This window comes from Crocodylus siamensis, chromosome 14, assembly GCF_052110815.1.
Source record: "Crocodylus siamensis isolate JL-2025a chromosome 14, ASM5211081v1, whole genome shotgun sequence".
Taxonomy (NCBI): domain Eukaryota; kingdom Metazoa; phylum Chordata; order Crocodylia; family Crocodylidae; genus Crocodylus; species Crocodylus siamensis.
The window spans coordinates 18,208,882-18,233,233 of NC_143408.1; the positions used below are offsets into that span (position 1 = coordinate 18,208,882).

The 24,352-nt window shown below is 44.8% G+C and overlaps 1 protein-coding gene across 7 annotated transcripts in view; it reads right to left on the reverse strand.

The window, feature by feature from the left end:
- The window catches only part of ARHGAP32 (Rho GTPase activating protein 32), a 450,132-nt gene that overhangs the window by 135,498 nt on the left and 290,282 nt on the right, over positions 1-24,352 (reverse strand). For all 7 annotated transcript variants that reach the window (XM_090026884.1, XM_090026883.1, XM_090026889.1 and 4 more), the window contains one exon: positions 10,320-10,406. In XM_090026884.1, the coding sequence (XP_089883010.1) occupies positions 10,320-10,406 (87 nt within the window). The remainder of the gene's footprint in view (positions 1-10,319; positions 10,407-24,352) is intronic.

The following is a 24,352-nucleotide window of genomic DNA, read 5'->3' on the forward strand; positions in this document are numbered from 1 at the left end:
TAGCATTAAGAGGCTTCAGTGGCAATAAGCAGATTTAAGCAGAGGTTGGGACAGGGGTGGACAATTATTTGGGCTGGAGGGCCACTTAGGAAGGTTGAATGAGCTGTTGAGGGCCTGGGGGGGAGGGAAGGGGAGGGGAGAGGGGCTGCTGACCCATAGTTTTGGTGAGCTGTTGAAGGCCAGGGGGAGGGGAGCGCTGACCTGTCCTCAGCCCCCTGTCACAGCTGTTTACACTGGACCCATCTGTCTCGCACTTGCCACTGGGGGCACAGGATGGAGTGGGTGGGTGGGCAGGCCACTGAGACCAGCCCAGGACCCCCATGGGTAGGACGCGCTCAGCCAGGCAGATGGGATGGGGCCACAGGCAGGTGGGGAGCAGAGTTCAGGAGCAGGACAGGCAGATGGGGCCAGGGCCAGACCCTGCCCACAGTCTGTTGCAGGGACCTGCATGGAGTAGATTGCAGCTCTGCCCTCAGCCCTACCCTGTGGTGTCACCTGGGTCCTAGCCTTGTGCTGTCCTGGTCCCAACTCTGACCTCGGCCCCATCTGCCCATCCCACTCCTGGATGTTGCTCCCCACCTGCCCATGGCCCCATCCCATATGCCCAGCTGAGCGCACCCTGCCCGGGAGGGTCCTGGCCCATTCTTCATGAAGACTCTACCTGCCTGCTCCATCTGGTGCCCCCAGCAGTGGGCACAGGGTGGACAGACACCTGAGCAGTGGGGAGCATCCCTTCCTCCACACCACATGCCCTCTTCCTTCTGGTTTCTTCCTGTTTCTCTCCCCTAACTAACCCACACCCTCCCTTAAAAAACCACCTGTGATACTACTAAACTATTTGCTGTTCTTTCTGCCTGGTACACTTCTTTCCTTCATCCTGCATCTTCTCTATCTATATTTTTACTCTTACAGGGCAGGAATTGTCCTCTACTCTTGTGTCTGTATAGGACCTGGCACACCTGGACACCCCTCTTTGGTTGGTTTTTGCAAACTAGCGTTATCCACATGAATAAAAACAACAATAGCCAGGCAGAGCGGAAGGCACCCCTGCCAAAGCACCAAACCCCTCACTAAGACGATGGAGAATTCACTTCTGAATGATCAACTGCTCCTCCATCTTTTCCAGCAGCAGCAGACACGTTTCCACAACCACCTTGAACTCAGCTCACCCACTGCATTCAGATGCCTCCCAACTTTCTTCTGCTCTGCACAGTTCGTCGACCTTCTCTCGCCACCATCCGCATCCCTGCATAAGACTCCGTGCCTTCGCTGCAGCACCTGCACCGCTTACTAATTGACCTGTAGTTCCTACACATAGACCTAACAAGTATATCCATACCAAAGGATACTGATATAATCTGTTAAGATGCAACCCTTATATCTATGCAATTCTGTAGTGATGCAAGTGTAGCCAAAACACTGTAATTTTAACCTTCCTTCCTTCATTCAGGGTCAAAGTTAGTGGGATTTAACTACTCTGTATCACTGCTGGATCACACAGATGGAACAGTTAAGACTGAAACAGCTGTTGCATGCTCTCCAGTGGCAGCCCACCCTTCCCTTACACCAATACAGGAATAATGTGTCACTGGAACAGATCTTTGCAACAGAAATAAAGTAGTGTTTTCCTTTAAGATGACTGTTTTGGGATACAAGTACAAGAATTGGGTATTTTGCTCAGACCCTGTCTATAGGGGGAAAGTCAGTAACAGTAAGCTAGGGTGCGAATTATCACTGCTCCGCTTCCAGCCTCATGTTGACACACAATAGCATCTGCAAACAAGTCCTCCGTACAAGACATTTACTCCACCTTGAAAGTGAAGTAAGCTACCCCCCCGCCTAGGGCGTGTCCACACAGAACCAGTTGCAATGTTAAACTGAATAATTTTTAAAACAATTAAGTTAAACTGCATTAAATCCCTGCATGGGCACTTTTATTCAGAATTACAGTGTCTTTAATTCAATTAACTTCATCTTGCTTCCAAAGAGAATTTAGGTGAATAAAATTAAGGTTTCTGAAATGGAATATCTACACAAGATCTTAATGCAGTTCAACTGCTCTACCTTAAAAACCATTCCTACTGCTTTTCTGAGTCTCCCCTGTAGATAAGCCTGTCGAGAGCACTACGAGCAATCATACAGGGAGTCAGTGCACTGTGAACTGCCTGATGAACACTAATTTCCCCCTGTAGAAAAACCCTCGCACGACAGCAATAGTGGAAAACCAGGCAAGGTTCATTTTTGTCTCCCAGTGTGTCCTTCTGCATTTACACAAAGCCACTTGTTTCAGCTGACAGGCTCAGCTTGCACGGGACACAATGGCTTGCGTGACAAAACCCCTTGCCCACTGTTTTTCCCCTGTTAGGATGCTAACACAAAAGCCTCAGACTCTTAGAAGCAATTAGAAAATATAATGCATGCAGTCTCTCTGTTCTCCTGCATTAGCTGAATTCACGTGAAGTAACTCAATATATTTTCAAGTTGTATGATGTAAGGATCCTGCATTACCATTCTGCGCTGTAAAATATCTTCCTTATACAATAGGAATCAACAGAACAGAGCACATATTTTAGAGCTTATAACAATGGTGGATTCTTATCATCAGTTCTATAGGGGAAGTTTATACCACCCAATTATCGCACCAGGCAGAGACATGCTGAGATGTGCCACGCTTCTCTATGCGTGCAACCTCCCATACCAGAAGCAGTGTAGCCTAGGAGGACAAAGCAGGGTTCATTTGAGTACAACTTCCCATAGTCATTAAAGCTGAAAGTATCTGGCAGCCTGGGCCCCAAATTTTTTCCCTCTAACTTGCTACTGTTTAACACAGCTAACCTCCAGATTCCTAAAACACACAAACCAACTATTCCAAAAGACTTCCCTGCAAATGCTGACAACAGCTGATTTTATAGGCCTGGTCTAAAAACAATGCATGGTTTTATAAAATGCACTCTTTTTGGAACTGGGCTTGCCCTCAAACTGTGGATGATGCTAGGTCACCAACCAGCGTACAAAAATCAGAGCAATGAGATACTTCTCCATTTGAAGGAGAGTGATGTGGGGGGAGAAAAAGGAGAGTTACAAAGAGCTGTAACAACATAGGTAATAGCTTTGGGAACACTAAATAAAGCCAGATTAGCAATGTGAAATATATACACTGGTCGGAAGAAAAAATCATCAGTCTTCTTTTTTCATATGCTATGTATATAACCTAGATCACAATTTTGAATCTTCTACTGGGATTTCACTCCCCTGTTTGTTATTTTTAAATAAACGGTCTTATAGATAAAAACAACCTCATGTTAGAAAAAAATACTGGCACTTCTATGAATAACAGTTGCTCTGGAAACTGGCACCACAACTAGGGTGATCTGATATTTTTGTTTAGTAAATTTATCCTCAGTTGTAGCAGCAGAAAATTCTGTGTAAAGGATGAGAGAATTAGGTGCCAAATGGTCCCAGACAAAGATTTTGGGGTTGGTTGGTTTGTGTTTCGAAGCAGAGCCAAACTCAGAAGCACCATGTGCAGATCCTGTTACAGTGGGACATGTCTGGCAGGGCTGCGTGAAGCTTCGGGGGCTGATTCGATTTGGAAGACGTTCGGCCCCATTTGGTGGCTGAATCTATGAATCCAAATCAAATCAGGGGACCAATTTAAAGGTCTGAATCGATTTGAAGCTCTCTGAATCCTCAGAAAAGATTCGGAGAGCTTCAATGATTTGGGCAGTCCCTGGTGGGTCCCCCAGCCCCCCCCCCCCCCCCCCCCCCGCCCCCGGCTGCTCTGCCCACCCCAGCTCCCAGTGTTTTACCAAAAAAAAAAAGAAAGTCCCAGTGCTAATCAAGTGTTGCTGGGCTGGAGGGGAGGGGGGTGCAATCCCTGCTGCCCCCCACTGCCTCATGCTGCATGGGGGGCTCTTCCATGAGCACTCCCAATGCCCCCGCACTTCCCGCCCCCCCAGTGGCTGCCTCACCTAACCCAGCTCCGGCCCTTTAAGAAAATAAAACCTGAGAAAACCCCCTGCACTCACCACTCCTGCAGTGGCCTTGGGGGGGAGCCAGGGCTCATGGAAGAGCCCACCATGTGGCATGGGGCAGCAAGGATTGCCCCCCACCCGGCAGGAATGGTGAGTGCGGGGTTTTTCTCGTTTTTTTTTTTTTTTTTCCTTGAAGGGTCAGAGCTGCAGCGGGTGGGATAGCCATGGGGGGTGGGGGGCTGAGGCAGTTGCAGGGGCTCATGCAGAGCCCCCCATGCAGCGTGGGGCAGTGGGGGGCAGCAGGGATTGCCCCCCGCCTGGCAGCATCCACTGAGTTGGGGCTTTTTTTTCCCCCCCAAAGAGCTGAGAGCCGGGGCAGGCTGGGAGAGCGGGCGGGGGAATGGGCCTGGCCTGGCAGATCTGGCAGTAGCCGAATCTCTGAATCGATTCGGGACAGCGTTTTGAATCACTGAATCAAATAACTGGCCCCCAAATCTGAAGTGAACGCTAGCCGCTTCACACAGGCCTAACGCCTGGGTGTGTTTGATAGTATCTGGCCCCTTGAGTCCACCTCTAATAAATCTCAGCCTTGCGAGAGACACCTTTGTGGCATGTATTTCATAACTGCATTCCTGGTGCTTCAGCTTCATTCCCACAAGATAAAATTATAAAATACATTAAAAGCAGGACCCTGAAGACAGAATGCAATTGCACAAATGGCTATCGAATGGTTAGGCCAGAAATTTGACTACAAACAATTTGTGGTTTTTAGCGTGCACTAGCAGAGGGAAACAGAAGCAGTAACCATGGCTCAAGACATTTCTAGGGTGAGTAAGATGTTCCTCTCTGCAGAAATCTATTCCAATTCTCCTCTCCTCACAAACCGCCTAGGACGGGCAGTCCTGTCTGCTCTTCATACCAGGATCCCAATTTTCCTGGCTTCATCTCCACTGCCCTGGAAACGCATGCTATTGCAACCACTCCTCCAGCTGTAGGACTCTGGATGGCATTTGCTTTGGAGCCATGTCAATGCTGCTCTTTGAAAAGGAGATACTGAATCTCCATTTCCAGCGAGGCTTAAATGTATGCAATTGCCTTGACCCAATATAGCGAGATCCTCGTGCAGCTAAACAAAATTCACATGGGCTAGAGAGGGATAGCCATCTTGCACAGTTCACGGGAGGCGGAGTGAATTAATGCCATGCATCTGGGCCCTGGAGTTGGCAGTTTGAAAACTGTTCTAATTTAGGGGTTGGCAACATTTTGCCACCCTGGGGCCAGAGTCTGTGACCCAGCACCCTGCCACAGGCCACAAATATCCACCCTGTGGAGAGCTCATGCTGCCTGTACTTCCCTTCCTGCAGAAACCTGGCCACCCTGCAGTGCTGGTAAACGCAGGCAGAAGAGCAGCAGGCAGGGCTCCCGAGGAGGGTGCTGCCGATGGGATGGGTTGCATCCTCCGTGCAGTCGGGTCAGACTGCCAGATCTGGCACGTGGGCTGTGGGTTGCCGACCCCTACTCTAATTCATTATTCAAATAAATCCGACAGGTGCTGAAAACTGCAACACCTAAACCTGCTTGATACCCAACAAAAAACGATGTTTAGCTCAATTCCATCTTTTCAGAGTCCTGAATTCTGTTTCTTTTATTTCCCAGCATGCATTGTAACCCTGATTAAATGCATTGCAGGCTCTTTGTAAATTCTTTGCTTATCCCCCTAGAATTGATAAGTCCATCCATGGACTTTCAAAGTACCCAGGTACAGCATGATCCTTACAAAGGCCCCAGACGTGTCCTGTGATCTTTTTAAGATCTGTGATTATGTCTTGCTGCTATCGCCTATGGAGCTTATAAAGTCCACAGGCACAGTCTCAACATCCTCCCCAGGAAGATTTGGTGTTTCTCCATTTCCCATAAAGAAAATGACCACTGCTTGCAACCTCTGGAAGGACTTTTCTTCTCCAGTAAAATGCATCTTAAATATTGTCTGCATTTTAAGAAGGTGGAAACCTAAAATAGTTTTGATGGCAAGAAAGCTAGACATTACTGCTTTTAATGAAGAATCTGCTCTTTCCAAAAAACATTTCCTCAGATTTAAAGAATTCATGGTTTGCTTACAGGACTTCTACCCATCCTTTCTTTTCCCATGGAAGAAAGTTTCATTATTTTTAACAATACCAATCCTAGTACTATGGTAACTGTTTGGATGCCCGATACATACCAAGCTTTGCTCAGGAGTGTACGAAGGTTATTTTTTCACTCTAAAATGACTTCACCTAGACTAAAAAAACAAGCCGAAAACTATACTGACGATTAGCTATAGTTTACTATCCTAAACCTGATTCAAGAAACTGAAAGATGAACCGTAGCTTTCTGTTTTTTAAATAAATGAGTTATAGCTCTTTATCCGTCTTTTTGCTTCAAAGCTATTAACTTGGTTTAGTTTATATAACACCGAAAACAGACGCAAATGTGTTCAAAATTAGAACATCACAGAAAACCAGTATTTTCTACACTGGCATAAAACAGAAAGTAGTCACCAAAGGCATCTTTTAATCTTTTTTTCAGTTAAAAAAAGTACAGCTACGTTTGAGCTAGGCTCTTTAAAGGTCTGATGTTTGAAAGCTTTTGTTATCGGTTGCAAAGTGAGATGACAAAAGTAAATGTCTTTTCAATAGGCCGCACACAAAATGCAGACTGCTATATGCACACGATGCCCATCTTGGATAGCACAGTGGTAGGAGGCAACCAGTCCTGGAGCGTGGGGTTTTCTGCCCATTTTGATGACAGCTTTAATCTGAAGTTGCCAGAATAGCTGATTTCCATCTTACATTTTACCATGCTATTTACATTTGCAGCAAAACACTCATGAACTTCTCAAAGCTTTTATATGCGTGTGGATCTGGATTAAATGAACAAGTTTCCAGACCTGACCTTTAAATGTTTTTTACTTTTGTGTCCACTTGGACATGTTAAAGGATTTCTGTAAATTGGCTCAAGTAGTCAAATACCAGCACTGGTAGCAAATGCAAACTCAGGTCAAGCAAAGTTTGGTCTATAATTTTTTCCTCTTTAAGTTTTTTGGCTTCGTGTAGACAAGTCATGCCAGAACCTCTCCCTACAGCACTATCATCTTGTGTAAACTATTCCCACCTCCCATTTAATATTAATGTTAATGTAAGGCTAAGTCCATTCAGACACCCCTCTGTATGCAGTGTGTGATGGACTGGAATATTTCCCTAGACATTAGGGGGGCCTGTGAGATGTCTGAGGTTACAGTATCTCCACTGTAACAACTGCAGCTAAGTATTGTTCCTTCCATGCTTTTCATTGAATCCAGATGCTGTAAGTCAGATGTTCCCAACCACCAGGCCACGGCCCAGTACTGGGCCACGGCAGGTTAGCTGCCGAGTCGTGGCATGAGCCCCCCACTCAGCCCCCCCCACCTGTCCACCCAGGTGAGTGGCTTCTGCCGCCGGTGGTGACATAACGGGGTGAAAATTGGGGGCAGGGCAACCCCGGAAGGTAGGCAGCCGGCTCCATCACTCCTGTGCCGGTCCATGGCACAAAAAAGGTTGGAAACTACTGCTGTAAGTTAAGTGTCTCTAATTTCTTAGTGTTGGCAAGATATGATATGCACTAAAGCAAAAGAACGGAAACTTAGTCTAGATAACAAGGAACTCTAGTGGATTAGGAGGGAGAACAACTAGGAGGGACAAGTGAGCCTTTATATGCTCACCCTTTAAGGCTGTGCAGCTCAGTCCTGAGTAGTGTGAATACTCACAGCTCCCAATGACTTTGGTTTAGTTCGGCGAGGCACTTCAGTGGAGCAGTGTCTTGCCCACATCTACTGAAGACTTCTCTATGATGGTCCACTTACATGCTGTCTTCCCGAAATGCTGGCACCACTTTCTGAAATGCTGTCTCTTTGGGCGCCTATACATGAGCAGTGAGGCTGCTCCAAAGCGCTGTAATTACAGTGCATCAGAGCAGACCTGATTAACTGAGTCTGCTGGACCGTGGTAATTACTGTGCTGCAGCAGACTCCCTTCTAATTAAAGCGCCCCTCCCGCCACACTCGTGGAGCACGTGTATAAACACCCTTTATACCTCGGAAAAAACACCCAGGAGCATCAGCACAAACATCAGTATAAATCCTGGTTGCACTGGATTGTTACAGGCAAGCGGTATACATTGCACTGGCTATACACACACTCCTTGGCATGGTCCAAGTGCTGGCTATCATCTTTAAAAACCTGAATGTTCAGACACCTAGTTATGCTGGAGGAGACCCAATTAATCGTGAGAGCGCTCAGCAGGGCTGCTCTGGCCAGCAGAGTTAAAACTACACTTCAGCAGTAGAGGGAGGGTGTTCAGACTTGAGACGCTTGAAACAAGTGGCAGGTTCTGAGCATCTGCCCAAGTATCATCTATTGGCATCCACCTCCTGGTCATGGCACTTGGCACAATGTGATATAAACAGGGCATAAATAAAATCACCCCTCTAAAACCTAGAGCAATCCAAACTTCCTTGAAAAATTGCAGCCTTGATCCTGTCACCATTTTTTGGTGCTGCCTTCTTAGCAGTTGTGTTGATTTTTGTTAAATTACCATCTGGTCTACAAGCACAGCAGGGGCAAACAGTATCTGTGAGATGCTCACAAATCGCAGGCAATTTTAAACTTCATTCACCTGTGAAATTTTGGCCTCTTCTCCCACGAGCCCTGGTCTTTTCTAATGCAAAGGTACTTTTTTAAAAATGTGCTTATCAAGCCGGGGAAGTTAGCTTCTAGAAAGCTAAGGAGTTAATTTATAGCACCCTGGGTACTCTGCACTAGCTCCCTCCTGTGTGGAAACATTTAATTTGCACTAATTACAAAGTAACTTACTCCAGTTTCAAAGTTAAACAAGTTGCCTCCCAGCAAGGCCCTCCAATTGGGTGCTAAAGTCATACCTGTACTTCTTCCATGCTGAACCTGGGGTCACTGCCAAGAGGCATACCCTGTCCACTCAACGCCACCTAGCAGGTGCTACATTTCAGGGTTGAGGCAATGCTGCCGCCTTTGAGATGACTTGAGGAGACATCCAATAGACCGTATGCGCTCAGGGCCGAAAGCCTAAGAGTCGCCTCTGGGTGCGTGGTCGGGGCTGCCTCTTTCCTGGGCTTTGGTATATGGCAAGTGGAACGAGCCATCGAGGTGGTCGTGTATGGCAGAGTTGGCACAGACAGACCCCAAAAGTAAGCACGCAAGAAGTCAGAGAGGAATTGCTCATGTGCTGTAAATTCACAGCCTGGCTTATACAACTTGCTATAACTTCCCGGTTTAAATGAGACCATAGTGGGAAAATAGTCAACTCTTCCTCACACAGACAATTCAGACATGCTGTGATCTACTATCAATACGCCCATAATATTCCCTTACCTATAATTCTTTGGACTTTCACAACAGAACCAAATAAAGAGAGTGCAAATAATACAACAGCTATTCCCATGAATGTACAGTAAGTTAACAATTACTTTGCTTACAACACGCCAAGGCAGGTAATATTAGGGAGAAGTGCTACACCCTAGGGTGAAAAAATGACTAGGCATCACATCCTGTTTTAATTTACTTCTACCTGGATCTACCAAGTCTCCCCACACTCAATGAACTTACATAGTTTACCCTATCATCTGAGGATATGAAAGTAGTTTACAAAATGACCACTCATTCTGGGGGTTCTATACCCATTTTAAAGACGGGAAGACAGTGGTATAAAGCGGCAGTTATTTGCATATTTGCATAACTTTAATGCACCAGTAATAAGTGATTAAAGAAAACAAAACAGTAAGTCAAGATGCCAAGTTAACCTCATGATCCCTACCTCCATCCTTGACTCAGTGGGAGATACTGGCCTCTGTTCTTACTCAAGCACTTCCTCTATTTTTATATACGTACATACATATATATATATACACACATACATATATATATACATACATACACACACACATTTTGTATGCAAGTCATAATGTATGCACATATCCCTATTTACACTCCCCCCCTCTTCCTCCCGTAAGCACCCATGCCTGTGTCTTTTCGCTAAATATTTTACAGCTCCCCGTGTACTGCAGTAAGGATTGTTTGCTGAACAAGCTGTTTTTGCACCCTTTAAAGCTCAGTATTTCTTTCCTTAAAAATTAGCCAGCCACAGCAAAACATAAAGAATCCTTCTGAGGACTAAGCCAGCGAAGAGGTGAAAAAATGTACATCAGAATCTAGTGACATCAACGTATTATGAGGCCACATTATTAAACAATGCAATGCTGTATGCAAGATAAGGGGGGAAAAACATGACATTTACCTGACACGAGATTTGCACAAGGTAGACTAGTTCCTTGGATTCGCAGCCGTTTCTTGTTACTTCATTCTGTTCCTCTGGGAGCGAAAGCTACATCAAAGGAGCAAGGAGGGGGAAGGGGGGGGAGGGGGGGGAGGGAGAGAGAGAGAGAGAGAGAGACCAGGTCAGTGAGCAGGGATAAGCCAGGCATGTAATAATGCATGAAGCACCACATTCATATTAACTTGCTCTGAGAGATGCTGGGGATCAGGAACCGGGACCGTGGTTGTCTGAAGTTGCCAGACTGAAAATACTCAACATTTGCGACTTACACAGAGCTTCCAAAAAAGCATTTGATTTTGCATCTTATCTGATTTTTTTTTTTTTAAATACGGTGCTACAATAAAACCATCACAGGAAGGCAAACTGTTCAAGCTGAGGATTAAATCTTCAGCTACAGAGGTTTGTAAAATGAAACGCTGCCTGGAAACATCCCCATAAATATTCACATATCGGAGATCCTTTTATTCTAACTACCCACTTTATTCCATTTTTATTTTATAAGTTTGGGCAGGCACTAGATAATAAAACATGACTCCAAATTTCAATGTTATCAAGCAACTGACCACAACAGAAGGCTTTACAATGCCATTCATCAATATGAAAAGTCATTAAACAATGTTATGATGTGCTTTGTCAGAGCAGCACGCAGAGATTAAGCACGGGATTCCTGTCCAAGTACCTGGGGTGGGGCCTGGGGGTGGCGTAGGTAAATGGAAGCCCTCGTCTGCTGATGAAGTGAGCTTCAGCTCATGAAAACTGGTGCGTATGCATGTGCATACATACATATGCACATGTTTTATTTAGTCTCTAAGGTGCAAATCTACCCTGCCTTCTTACATGATCTTCCAGGAAAGCTTGACCAGCCAACCCGCTGAATGTTTACAGCAGCAAGAAAATCTTTTCATGCCCGAGGTTCCCCGCTCAAATTAAGATATGCTGGCAAAAAAAAGGTTGGTTTTGCAGATAAGATAAGACTGCACCTTTACTTGTGCATCTGTCAGTACAGCTATACCGGGGGTGAAAACAACACACTCACCCCCTTAACTGACAAAACTATTCCTTCCACTACTCTTAAGGAGCTGACTTAACTCTATAAAAGAAACTAGTCTCATGTCCCAGCACCACCTCTCTAAGTTGCTGGGTGTGCCTAGGCATTGCAAGGATGATGAACCATATCTAGGATCCTCTGAAATACTGGACAAAGTCAGCACTGCCTTTCTACTGCAGCGGGTGCAATGCTTCTCCAGAAGCAGCAAGCTTTGGAGCAACCAACATGTAGCAGCTCTTAGCCACGACTATGTATATAAGCCTGATCTGCAGCCTTTCCAGGGATAGCCACCCTTGTGCAGTTCCCAATCTGCTGTTCTAGCAAGCGTGACCTCCTTGTGAGCAGAAGACTCCAATAGAAATAGCATCTGGTCAGGCAATTCAATATGACAATTAGGCCTGTGCAAAGCAGCTAGTATTTGTTTCAGATTCAGATTCGGCCGATTTGGGAGACAGTGATTCAATCCAGTGATTCAAATCACTGTTCCGAATTGACCTGGCCGAATCCAACTCAGAGGTTTGGCTGCTGCTGAATCTCCGAATCTCTGAATCAGGCAGGCCCATCTTCCACCCGCTCCCCCAGCCTGGCAATGGCTGCTGCTGCTGGCCCCAGCTCCCAGTGTTTTAAAGAAAAGCCCCGGTGCTCACTAGGTGCTGCTGGGTGGCGGGGGCAATTCCTGCTGCCCCCCACTGGCCCACGCTGTGTGGGGGGCTCTGCACGACCCCTCCCAGCTCCCCATCGCTCCCCCACGGGTGCCCTGCCCAGGCCAGCTACAGTCCTTTAAAGAAAAAAAAAAAAAGAGAAACCCCCCCAGACTTACTGTTCCTGCCGGCGGAGGGTGATCGCCACTGCCCCGCACCACGTGGGGGGCTCTACACGAGCCCTCGAAGCCACTGCAGGAGCAGTGAGTCCCGGGGCTTTTCTCGGTTCTTTTTTTTCTTAAAGGGCTGGAACTGGCCCACCAGGGCACCGGTGAGGGGGCTGGAGGAGCAAAGATGGGGGTTAGGGGGCTCATGCAGAGCCCCCCATGCAGTGTGGGGCAGCAGGGATCACCCTCCTCCACCCTGCCCAGTAGCACCTGGTGAGCACTCAGGCTTTTTTTTTAAAGCACCAGGAGCTGGGGTGGGTGGGACAGCCACAGGGGGGCTGGGGGAGCGGGTGGGGGTCAGGGGGGCTGGCAGGGGTCCCCCCATGGTCCCCTCCTCCAACCTTAGTACTTACCATTTGGAGTGGGCCGCAGCTCCCTGCTGCAGCCACCAGCAGCTGCCTGAATCATCAAAGCTCTCTGAATCTTTTCTGAAGATCTGGAGAGCTTTGAATTGATTCTGACCTTTAAATTGGTCCCGACTCAATTCGGATTTAGAGGTTTGGCCACTGAATCGGGCCGAATCGAATCACCACCTGAAGCTTCACACAGCCCTAATGACAAAACTTTTGGATAATCAGGAGATGTACACCACCATGCAACCCTGCCCACAATAAAACTGCATAGGACAGAATTTAGCCCAATTATCCTATCTTTGCTTCATTTTTTCATGCTCTCTGCTGCTGCTACAAGCCTTCCTCTGCAAGTCTCTTCTTCTATCTCGTCTCTGAGTTCTTCTTGTGCCCATCTGCAGCCATGCTGAAAAGTGGGCGAGTGGCAACGACACTTACCCACAGGGACTGAGGAGGAAGACGCTCACTGGGCGCATCTACACATGCCCATTTACTGCACAGTAACCAAAGTTACTGCGCAGTTTTAGCATGTGTCTACACGTGTACATCCGTACTGTGCGGTAAACACGGTGATTTAATCCAACTTGAGGGTAAATCTGATACCTAAATCATGCAGGTATCAAATGTACACCCGAGTATTTACTGAGCAGTAACATGCATGTAGATGCCTTGCTGGGCAGTAATACTGTGTGTGTGGACTGACTTGGGACTAACTTTAGCCCCAAATCTGCCCATACACAGTGTTAACGTGCTTTAATGCCTGCATGTGTAGATATCTGCCTATTCCCACTTACTCTGCAGTAAATTTATAAGCTGGCATAAATGCACATGTAGACATGTCCATTGCTATTCAAACCATCAGCAAAAAATGAGGGCTTATAAATAAAAAAAAATACTCTGTAGACTGTTAATGGACATTGTATAAATAACAACAATAACAGTGGCATAAGATCCATGCTCAGGATTTCAAAATTAATTATGGCCATTTTAGCTGTGTTCACATTCAGCCTGAAAATCCTCTGCGCTTCTACTAAAGCACTGTGACGATTTCCTTCCACACATTTTGTTACAAAGATGGATTATTATGGCTATCCCTAATTTAGAGATGGGAAAAATGAGATGAGAAGGGAAAGGATTTGTCCAGCAACACACAGTGAGTAAGTGGAAGAGCCAGGAATAGAACTCGGGAGGTTTTCCATTAACCAGCAGACCACCTACCCCCAAAATATGTCACGGGCATGCATCCATATTAGTCATTGCCCATAAAAGGTCATTTTTTAAACTTAATGAAGGTTGAAAAATATCATCTGAAGCAAGGAGACATTTTGGCAGGTACGATTCTCTATAATTAAAGTGGCTTAAAAATTGCACACAAATAGCTTAAAGTCTATACACAGTTGCAAACCACTGCAATTTAAAGCACTGAAAATGTATCTATAGAAAATTATGGTTTATAAAAGAATCACAGGGATCCTTATATGTTGCAGAGCTCCAGGGAAATCAAGGTAAACATCTCTGAAAGTTGCATTGAACCTAGTGAATATCTCATCCTCCCTTATTTGCACTGCATGCCAGCTTTCCAGGAAAAGATACCCATAACCATAATGCTGATGACTTGCAGTGTGGTAACTAAATTGAACAGTGAAGACATTGGCTGCATTTGCCAGAAGAATTATTTGCTTCCTATTTCAAGCAAAAATACATTCAGCTTTTAAAAAAAACAAACAAACACATTAAACAAATGAAGGGCTTAAAAAAAATGATCCTTAAAATGGGATTTTCTTTCTGGGACATGTATACACAATTCATTCATCTGTAAAACTTCAAAATTACTCAGGAGCAAATCCCAACCCAAATCAAAGCTGAACCCAACAAGAGGTTGTGAAAAGATTAGCAAATTAATGGCATATCAATTCATAGCACTGTACAAAACCTGGTTTCTGCCAATATCTTGTTCGCTTTCCACCTTTATACAAGGAAGTTGCAGAACATATTATGCAAAATCAGAAAGTATGCCAAAACTTGAAACAAGTTCTGCAGTCTTCATCAACTAGACATCACTTCCCGACTCCTAACTACTCTTCTGCTGGCTATTAGACATTCGAGTAGGCAATGAAACGGTGTTTTGGCCCAAAAAACCACCTTAGGATTCGGACCATTTATTTTATATTCAGGGTATTAAATATATTGAGAAAGAGAGTTCAACTGACACTCATTTCTTGTAAAGGTAAAATTGTCTACTGCTTTGAAACAGCTCAGCCTGCATAGCAAATAAAGTCCCCACTGGGAATTACTGTTATCAAAAACAGAGAGGCGATCTCTAATATTGCTGCTTGTCTGACAGACATTTCAGGAAAAGTATCTGCCTAAGACATGAGGCATTTAGAAAATCCTTTAATGGTGCTATTCTATGGCTAACACAGCAAACTACCTCTCTATCCATTGCAACCAGGCCAGTGAGTCTCAGAACTTATGTGGACTCTCAAATATGAAGACAACTTTGCTTCTGGTGCCAGCACCAGCCTAAACCCTTGCCTGACTTTGCCTGCTTAACCATAAGCCTCTGTTGCAAAAAACTGCAAGTTTCTGCCCCCGCTCTCATCCACACACTGCAATGTTTGTATTAATTTCCATCCAAACCCTCCATTCCACTTCCAAATCCTCTTTTGCACATTTCTTCCAAAGGTCTTTCACCGGGGACCTATGCAAAATTTCCACACTTCCCAATACACCCATTGTACCATGCAGTCCTGGAGGTACATTTTTCTACCTGTTCTGGAGGAGACTTTGTAGCCTGCACAATGAATGCCATGGTGTAACGCTGAGTTTCTGTAAAAAGCCAGACAGATGGAAGTTCAAAGCCTCAAAGCTACCTGCTCACATGCGCAACTAGTTGTTCAGCACTGGGTATGGTCTGCTTCCGGTTAAGCCGTTCAAATATGACAATAAAGTTTTAGTACTACTGGAGTGAGGTCGTGGCCATAATGGTCCATGAAATATAAGACACACACGGATTTTTATGGATATCTTTTATTGGATCAACTACATGGTTGCATTTGTGCTGAGTTCCTCCCCCTCCCGCCCCAAGTTTTTATTTACAATCACATCTTATATTTGAAGTGCCGCTGTGTATTAAAGAAAATACCTTCCATGTCTGCAAGGCAGTGGACAGCTCCAGCCAGGCCAGCTAAAAGTGGGCTTCCTGTTCCTAAGGAAAAAGGTATCTACCCCTTCAGTGCCCCACTGCCACATACCCTCTGTCACGCACTTTTAGATGTGCATACACATACTTTACCAGCATAACAGGGCATTTTGGTTCTTGCCTGCAATGCAAACACTGGCACTAAACTACAGCATTTTAAGCAGTTGACCTGAGGCACATGACGTACATTGGGAGTTTATACAAATGTGACTAGATTGATGCAGATCCCCCTAGACCAGTGGTGCCCAACCTCTTTGCCCCATGGGTTGGATTGACAGCGCCAGGTCCATCTGCAGGCTGGATCTGGCTGCTGGGCTCGATCCAGTAGGAGGCAGGCGCAGCAAGGGCCCAATCCACCAGTTACTGTGGGGGTGGGGGAAGGGGGTACACAGCCCAGCCCTGATCCGGACATGGGGCTGGATCCAGCTGCACACAGCTTCCATCACTGCCTGGCTGCCAACCCACAGGGATCTCTGCAGGCCAGACACCATGGTTCTGGGGGCCAGATTTGGCCTGCAGGCCACAGGTTGAGCACCCCGACCTAACCTAAGGTGCTTACTCAATACATCACTTGGTCTGACTTAACACACTAGGGTGCACGGAGAAAATAAAAATCAAATTCAGGTGAGGGTTAAATTATGTCTTCTCCCTGAGTCTTTGGGATGTAATGTATAGCACTTCAAGTGAATTAACTGAAGGAGTTAAGTCATCATGCAGAGAAGAATTCACTTACACCAGAACACAGCTACTTTATGCCTAAATGAGAGGCATCCATGCGGGGATTAACCTGCTTTGTTTTATACACGTTGACTTTGTACCTTTAACAAATTCACTTCATCTTCCCCCCAAGTGCCCATACAGACAAGTTCTTATACTGACCTCAGGAGAAAAGGTGCAAACCAAGAGTGTTAGGGTCCAAACCAAGAGTAAGGTGCGTCACACCACCTCTGAGTTTGGCCATTTCTCTTCTGAAATTCACTTCTGTTCCATTATGTAAACACACACCAATGCCCCGATCAGTAAACTGGCAGGAGATAATTTAAGAGCCATGTATTTAGCAACACAACACAGCACTCGAGAAGAGCAAGCGTGTCACCTGGACACCATTCTGAAGGCTGCATTTGAACAAACCGACACCGAAGTCTCTGAAAACAAGCTATCCAGCTGTTTCTGAGATGCTAGCAGAGATTTTGTACAGAATACTGCATCAGGTTGCAAAATATTAGCAATCAGCATTTTGGCATGGTGTGTCATGCCTCAGTAATGTCCTCTAATTGTCTCTGTACCAAAAAGTGAAAAAAGTCCAACCCCACTATATTCAAAAGCACCTCTCTCATTTCATCTCACAGAAGACGCGCCGCTCTTTGCTCAGCCACCTCCATACGTATTCCTACAAGAAAACAACGGGAGTCTTGGACTCTGGAAAGCCTGGTGCTCTGGACTGGGAGGAAAGAGAAAGCAGCTGTTTGGTGTACCAGCTTCCCCACATATAAACTCCCTGCCTCTTTTTCATTCCCCCATTCCGCTACATTTCTAAAAGATGGTTTTGAAATGATGGCAGAAGTGTCCTAATCCATACCGAAGGATGACCAGAGAGTTTGTTACCATACAGTTCACTGACCTTGGTGGGCTCTGAATGAGGTCTCACGGGCAGAAGTGACCGACACAAAGATTGGCAACCTGTTTCATCTGTTTTAAGAGACAGCTGTGATACAAGGATCCCCCATCCTCCCCAGCAGAGTCGCAGTCTCTATCATCAGCCCAAGCACTAACTAAAAAACGCATGGAAGTCTTGCACCACATATAACACTTCTTTCAATGTATAGTCAAACTGTTTGAAAGTAGCCAACAGCTATTTAGTGATACAGTTATGCCCAGTTAATTTATTCTTGTAAGATACACACTCAACTAATACAAGTAGATCAACTGACTTCATGAATCTTGTTTACAGCATCATAATCTTCTCAATGGCAGCATTTTACAACGACACGGGTTAAGACTGTGAGGTCATGAGAGAGAAAGTTAAGAGCACAAAGAAAAAATCCCAAGTCAACAGCACAGTAGTAAAGAAAACACTCGAGATGTGTGAACTGCAGGATACAGATCACCTACTAAATTACAGGACCAAAGAACAGGCCAAGCACAGAGACAGACACCAACGAACAGACAGTAACACACACTTTTATTGTAAAGATGGCTCTAACAGCAGTGGTGCAGTGACAAGTCTGGGTGCCTGGGGCAGTGGCACCTGCTCTGGTCATCCTGCCCGAGTTACATTACCACCCAGTAAGACATTATGCTTTGATAATTACATGTACAACTTCTTGTGCTGTAAAAAATGTGCAGATGAAGACAAGTTTGGTCGTATGCATTCAGCATTACGGCACAAATCAATACAGGGAAGACAAGTGTGAAAAATCCTATAGGCCCACGTTAGCTTTTTGTCTGGCTCAGCTGCAGTCTGACAGGGAACTGGCATCTCCTTTTTTCTTTTACCTTCAAATTCGCAAATGTGCAGCTGACAGTAATAAGTGCCATAGATCGTAATATAATGATCTGCTGAAAACAGGCTAATGATAGTAAACTGAGTAGCAGGAAAGATATCCAAAACAAGAAAGCCAGCCAAAGAAACAACCATGACTTTACCATATCAATACACTCTAATGGGAATAGTTCTGCACACCGAATCTTGAGAGGCAATACTAAATTGTATAACTCCGTTACATAGGTTTTGCTGAAAAGAGTAACAGTTGTTAGTCAAGAACTTTTCTGATCATTCACATAGGCAGGAATAGCTGAAACCAATATGCTTCTTGTTCGTTGGTCTCTTCATTTTCTGAGATAAAGCCACTCATCACTAATAAGCAGGAGATAAACAGTGATTAAATGGGTTTCCTAAATAGAAAAATGTATTGGCTCTCAGGATTCCTCTCCTACAAATAAATAATTAGAGAAAGGATTTAGAAAGTAAATGGCATAATACCATCCAGAAGTGTGATTTATATTATGCAGTTAACAGCACTAAAGAGTTTTATACCACATGCCTTTTTTTTTTTTTTTTTTAAACAGGCTAGTAACTCTTGGTGCTTTTTTTCTTTTTTTCTTTTTTTTTTACTGGGGGTAAAAATACACATGCAGACCGCCTTCCCCTCCCCCTCCCCCCCCCACCCCCTCCCACTTTGTCTCATTTGAAGTGGTTTTGGAAACCTTCTAGTAGCATGCTATGAATAAACTATGTATTAAGCTGTGGAAAAATCATCATTTGGACCAAAGAGTGGGCATTTCACAGTCTCACTTATTTGTCTGGAGCCCTGCAATCGCAAATGCTGGCTGAGACGCTGGCTGTATGCAAGGCACACAAAATCTGCCACCTTCCATACTGAAGGACCCAAGAAAAAAGGGCGGGGGAGGGAAAGGACAAGGTTGAGGACTTCAATTAGATTGAAGGCAACTTTTTAAGTGGCCCTGCTTTAATGAGTATATTTCATTGGTCAAGGTGACCAGATATATACAAGTAAATAATGTACAACTAATAAAATGCATGCAACAGACTGTTTTATGCTTTATGTTGCAGTGATAGACTCCAGAAGTCTCCTCCCAGATACCGTGATTAAAAAAAAAAGGTTTTAAAAGAAAATTGCTATGTGAGTTACAAATACTAGAGCTGTTGGCTACTAAGCTGTAGGATCAGATCCTCAACTGGGGTCAGCTGGCATTGCATTGCCATTTACACCAGCTAAGCCTGTGGCAAATAAGGTCAAAGCCATTTCATTTGGATTTTCTGACTTTATATTTCCTTGTCTCCCCCCTTTCCCAAAGGATGTGGACATCATCATAGAGCACAGTGAGAAAAACAGCTTTGCCAAAGAAACCTTGTGGATTTTGTGACCAAGTTCATGAACTCGCCGGCTTCAATTCTATATCAAACCTTCTGCATACTTCATTAACCAAAAACTTTGCCCACTCAACTGCTTTTTACTCAAAACCATCCTTAAGTTATCTTTAAAGTTAAGTTCATTAGTAGGGTAAGATATACCAAGATACAACGAACAAGCTGTGGAAAACCTACCTAATCTAAAAACACTACCCTAGAACCAAATTTGCTTCCACTGAACTCAGAAGAGAGATCACACCTCTCAAACGGCATCATCAGGCAAATATGTTCTGTGCATATGAATCCACATACTGAACTATCATGCAGAGACAAACACAGAACCCACATCGACTCATGACTGGCAGCTGGGGAGATCTGACCTTAGAGTCGTCATGTGAATAATCATAAGACATTGCTATAACTTCCTGAGCTACCACAAAGGGAATTTTTATAATATTTCAGAGTAAATCTCTCAAGCATATGGATACCCTTGCAAACTGTGCAGTGGTTTGGTCTGTGCACCCCATTCCACCTGAAAAACAGGTACAAAACATCATGGCAAGGCTCACAATCTAAGCACTGGCACTTGATTGATTATGCCATCGTTCATACCTGGGATCACAAAGATGTCCACGTCACCCGAGCTGACAACTACTGAGCCAATCACTGACTCATCTACTTGTTTCTGTCACTCAGACTGGCTCCCATACTTCAGATCCACAGTGAGACTTTGGAGAAGGCTGAGTATTTCCCACATCTGGAAAGCCATCTCTCACAGAAAGCTGACATCAATGAAGAAAGCGTCACCGCAACTGTGCAAGTGTAGCCTTCAGATGCCTGAGGAAGTGGGTGTTTGAAGACTGAGAAATCAGATTCAAATCCAAGCTCATGGTTTATCAAGCAATCATGATCCTTACTTGACTGTATGGAGCCGAGACATGGACAACGTATATAATTATATATATATATAAAAAATATATGCTTTATATATTATAAGTAGCCCCTTTCACCATTGAGGGCTGCTCACCAACTCCCCAAAGTGTGCTGCCTGGTGCAGTAGTCTGGGAGCTGACCTTGCCTGTGAAGACTGAGGTTAAGGAGGCATTGAGCACTTCAGCCTTTTCTGCATCCTGTCACAAGGCTGCCTCCCCCATTCAGTAAAGGACCCACACTTGCCCTGATCATCCTCTTGCTACCGACATACTTGTAGAAACCCTTCTTGTTCCCCTTCACATCCCTTGCTAGCTGCAACTCCAGTTGTGCTTTGGCCTTCCTGACTTCATCCCTGCATGCCCGAGCAATGCTCTTATATTGTTCCCTAGATATTTGTCTAAGTTTCCACTTCTTATAAGCTTCCTTGTTCTGATTTAGTTTACTGAAGAGTTCCCTGCTAAGCCAAGCTGGACTTATGCCATACTCACTAGTCTTCCTGTGCATTGGGATGGTTTGTTCCTGCACTCTCAGTAAGGCTTCTTTGAAGTACAGCCAGCTCTCCTGGACTCTTCTCTCCATGAACCTGGCTTCCCAGAGGATCCTGTCCGTGAGTTCCCTGCGGGAGTTGAAGTCCCCTTTTCTGAAACCCAGGGTCCTTACTCTGCTGCTCTCCATCCTTCCTTTCCTCAAACATGTGCCTGAGTTGCAACCGAACCTGTGTATCCTGGATATGCCTTGTCAGCTATCTTTAGACCCACAAATAAGGCAATCATGGAAGACAATCATCCTTGACAGTGAGGGATTGCTGATGATTATCCAATCTTATGGGCAACTGTATGTTACACTCATTACACCGATACCATAATGAAAAAAAAAATGTATTTGTCCATCAAGAAGAATATTTACCTATAGACAAGCAAAACTTTGAAAAATTAAACTTAATGCTGTAAGTATTATTAGACCCAGGCGACTTTGTGAGGAACACGTGAAGGTACTTGCTGTGAAGAATTAGCAAGATAGGCCTGCCAAGAATGAAAGTATGCTCTATGCAAATAGAAGCTCCCAATTTATAGCCTCTTTGCAGACCTGTGCTAAGCAAACAGAGAGAAAACAATATTAAGAAATGGCTGGGCCATGCTATAAAGACAGGCAACAAAGAAAGGATGCGGGCACTTATATTGCAAGGAGGCACCTTCCCTTTAAACTTGTGTGGACCCACACCTGGGGAATGTCTTCACACGGGTTCTTACTCTCCTTCTCTCTCTCTCACTACAAGCATAGTAAAGCACTAGAACATGCTACCCACGGACATTGTGAAATCTGCATCCTTAAAAAGCTCTAGGACCCAGGTAGACAAAGCCTTGGCTCAGATGACAGCGGGAATGGTTCTGCTTTGAGCAGGAGGATGGACTAGATGACCTCCTGAGGTCCCTTCTAACCCTAATTTCTATGATCGTATGATTCTAAGCATTGCTCTTTATCCCTCATCCTGTTTAAGCACATAGTGCCGAGAGGCACTTTCAACCTGGACTAGCTGACCTGGAATAGAAGTGGGAACCAGAAGCTGGGCTCCACCTCCCACTTTACAGTGATGATGCAGTACTGCATAAAATAGCCTTCAAATTCCTTGCACATGCACCGAAGGAAACAAATTCTCCCACAATTCACTAAAGAAAGAACCCCCAAGCAGTTCAGCTTCTTGCAACAAAACAGGATCCTCCCAGGAGCCCTAGTAACACACAAACACGAATGCAGCATGAGTGAGGACATGGTCATTCAGAAGTTACTTTGCAGCATGGCTGGTCATGCACGTTATTCCAATTTTGGTGCTCAGACTTGGGTGCTAATCAAAGTATCTGTGACAAACAGCCCCCACAGAGAGGCAAAATGCATCTCCTGTGAAATACTGCAACTTATTTAAGAGAAAAGACGCATGAATTTAATCTCTCAATGGCAAAATACCCAAATATATTCACATTGCAGCTAAGAAACCCTGCTGCTGGCCACTGCTGTATGTAAACAGAATTATCAAGTGAGGAGAGATGCATGAATGCTGAAGGACTGTCTCTTGCCAGGAGTTATAAGTCAGTGGAAAGGCTGATGCTTTTCCTGGCAGAGCATGTGTCATTGTTCCAAGGAAAGCTGGTAATCTTCTTACATTTTTCCAAAATGGAATTTAAGGTTACTCCCTGGCAAAAGCAGCCAGACACACGCAGCTGAAACTGCTGCTGCTCACGCTCAGTCATAGCAAAAGTTCATTAAGTTTCTAAGCCACTACTGAATTTGACAATTTTTCAGACAATATTTGAAACTTACTTCTTTTCCTTTTAAATCCCCGCACTTTTACTGCCTCCTTGGAGTCTGTCCTCTCATTAATTTACAATGTTTGTGCAACTTAGCAAATCAGACAAGTTAAAACCACAGTACAAATGCCACCTTTATACACTGCTCTGGAATGCACATATTGGGTGAAAAGTATGTCTGATGGCCATGAGCAAGAAATACGAAGCTAATTTTTCTTGTGAAATATTTCTTTGCCCAAATAAAAAAAAGTCCAAAGCCAAAAAGTCCTTCGGTGAAATCCTACAGCACGGTGGAGTCTTAACTCTGTATAAACTCCTGGGAAGTTGGGTCAAAGCTAGGCCTGACAAAAGGACTACAATATTTTGAGGCCGTGCATAGTGCTTCTGTAGCAACCCCTGGGAAGCATCCCTCCTACATCCGGCCCTCATCCTGGAAATGAAGTAGTAAATACACCCTCTGGGCACCCCTGCCACCTCTCTCAAGAAAGCTAGAGATACAGGTCTCAAAAACAGTGGCATGGGGCACCTCTGAGTTGGCTTCACTACCTCATTTGTAGGACTAGTGCACATGGAGTAGGAGCAAGATGGGAGCCTGTATTTGAGAGGGATGCTACCCTGGAGCTCCACGGAAATGGACCAAGCATCCTCTTTGCCACTTTTCACTTAACTTTCATCACTGTACACCATGTAGCTTAATTATAAAAGGGATACAGGTTTCCCTTGCTTTACGCTGTACACGCGTTCCTGGAAAAGGCACATAAATCAAATTTGCATGAAGGGGAACCCACTTCACAATGTAACAAACAGGGATACATTCCAAGACCTCGGCTATACTGACCCCCAGACCCGTTTCTACCACTTTTACAAGACCATTTTGGTACTCGCCAACAGCACACTATCATACAGACTATCATAATGGGGATGGCAACTACAGAAACACGTGTCGCAGACAACCAGCGTGGAGCACAGATCTACACAGGAGACTGTATTTTGGTGCGTGTCACTCCCACAATGCACCGCACAATGCAGCTGACTATGGGCTTCCACCACCCCAATCGCATAAGAATGAATTTACCTTGCATATAACAAATTTTGGGTATAAAAACACTCATCGTATAAGAGTGTATTCGCACATACAGAACCCACATAAAGTGAGGGAAACCTGTAGCAGTCATTTCTGTACATCGCACCACCCCCTAAGATGCATAGCGTGCTCCGCTGCCACCATTAACTTCAACTATAATGAGAGCACTTGTCACCTTTCATTATTGGGCCCTTACAAATTAATTGAAACAAAGCTTTAATCATACACAGACACGAGGCCAAATGCACTCTTTATGTTTTTACAACGAAATCTCAGAGATCAGATACACAAGCTCAGCCTAGAAACAGAAGCTATTACCACCATCTCTTTTC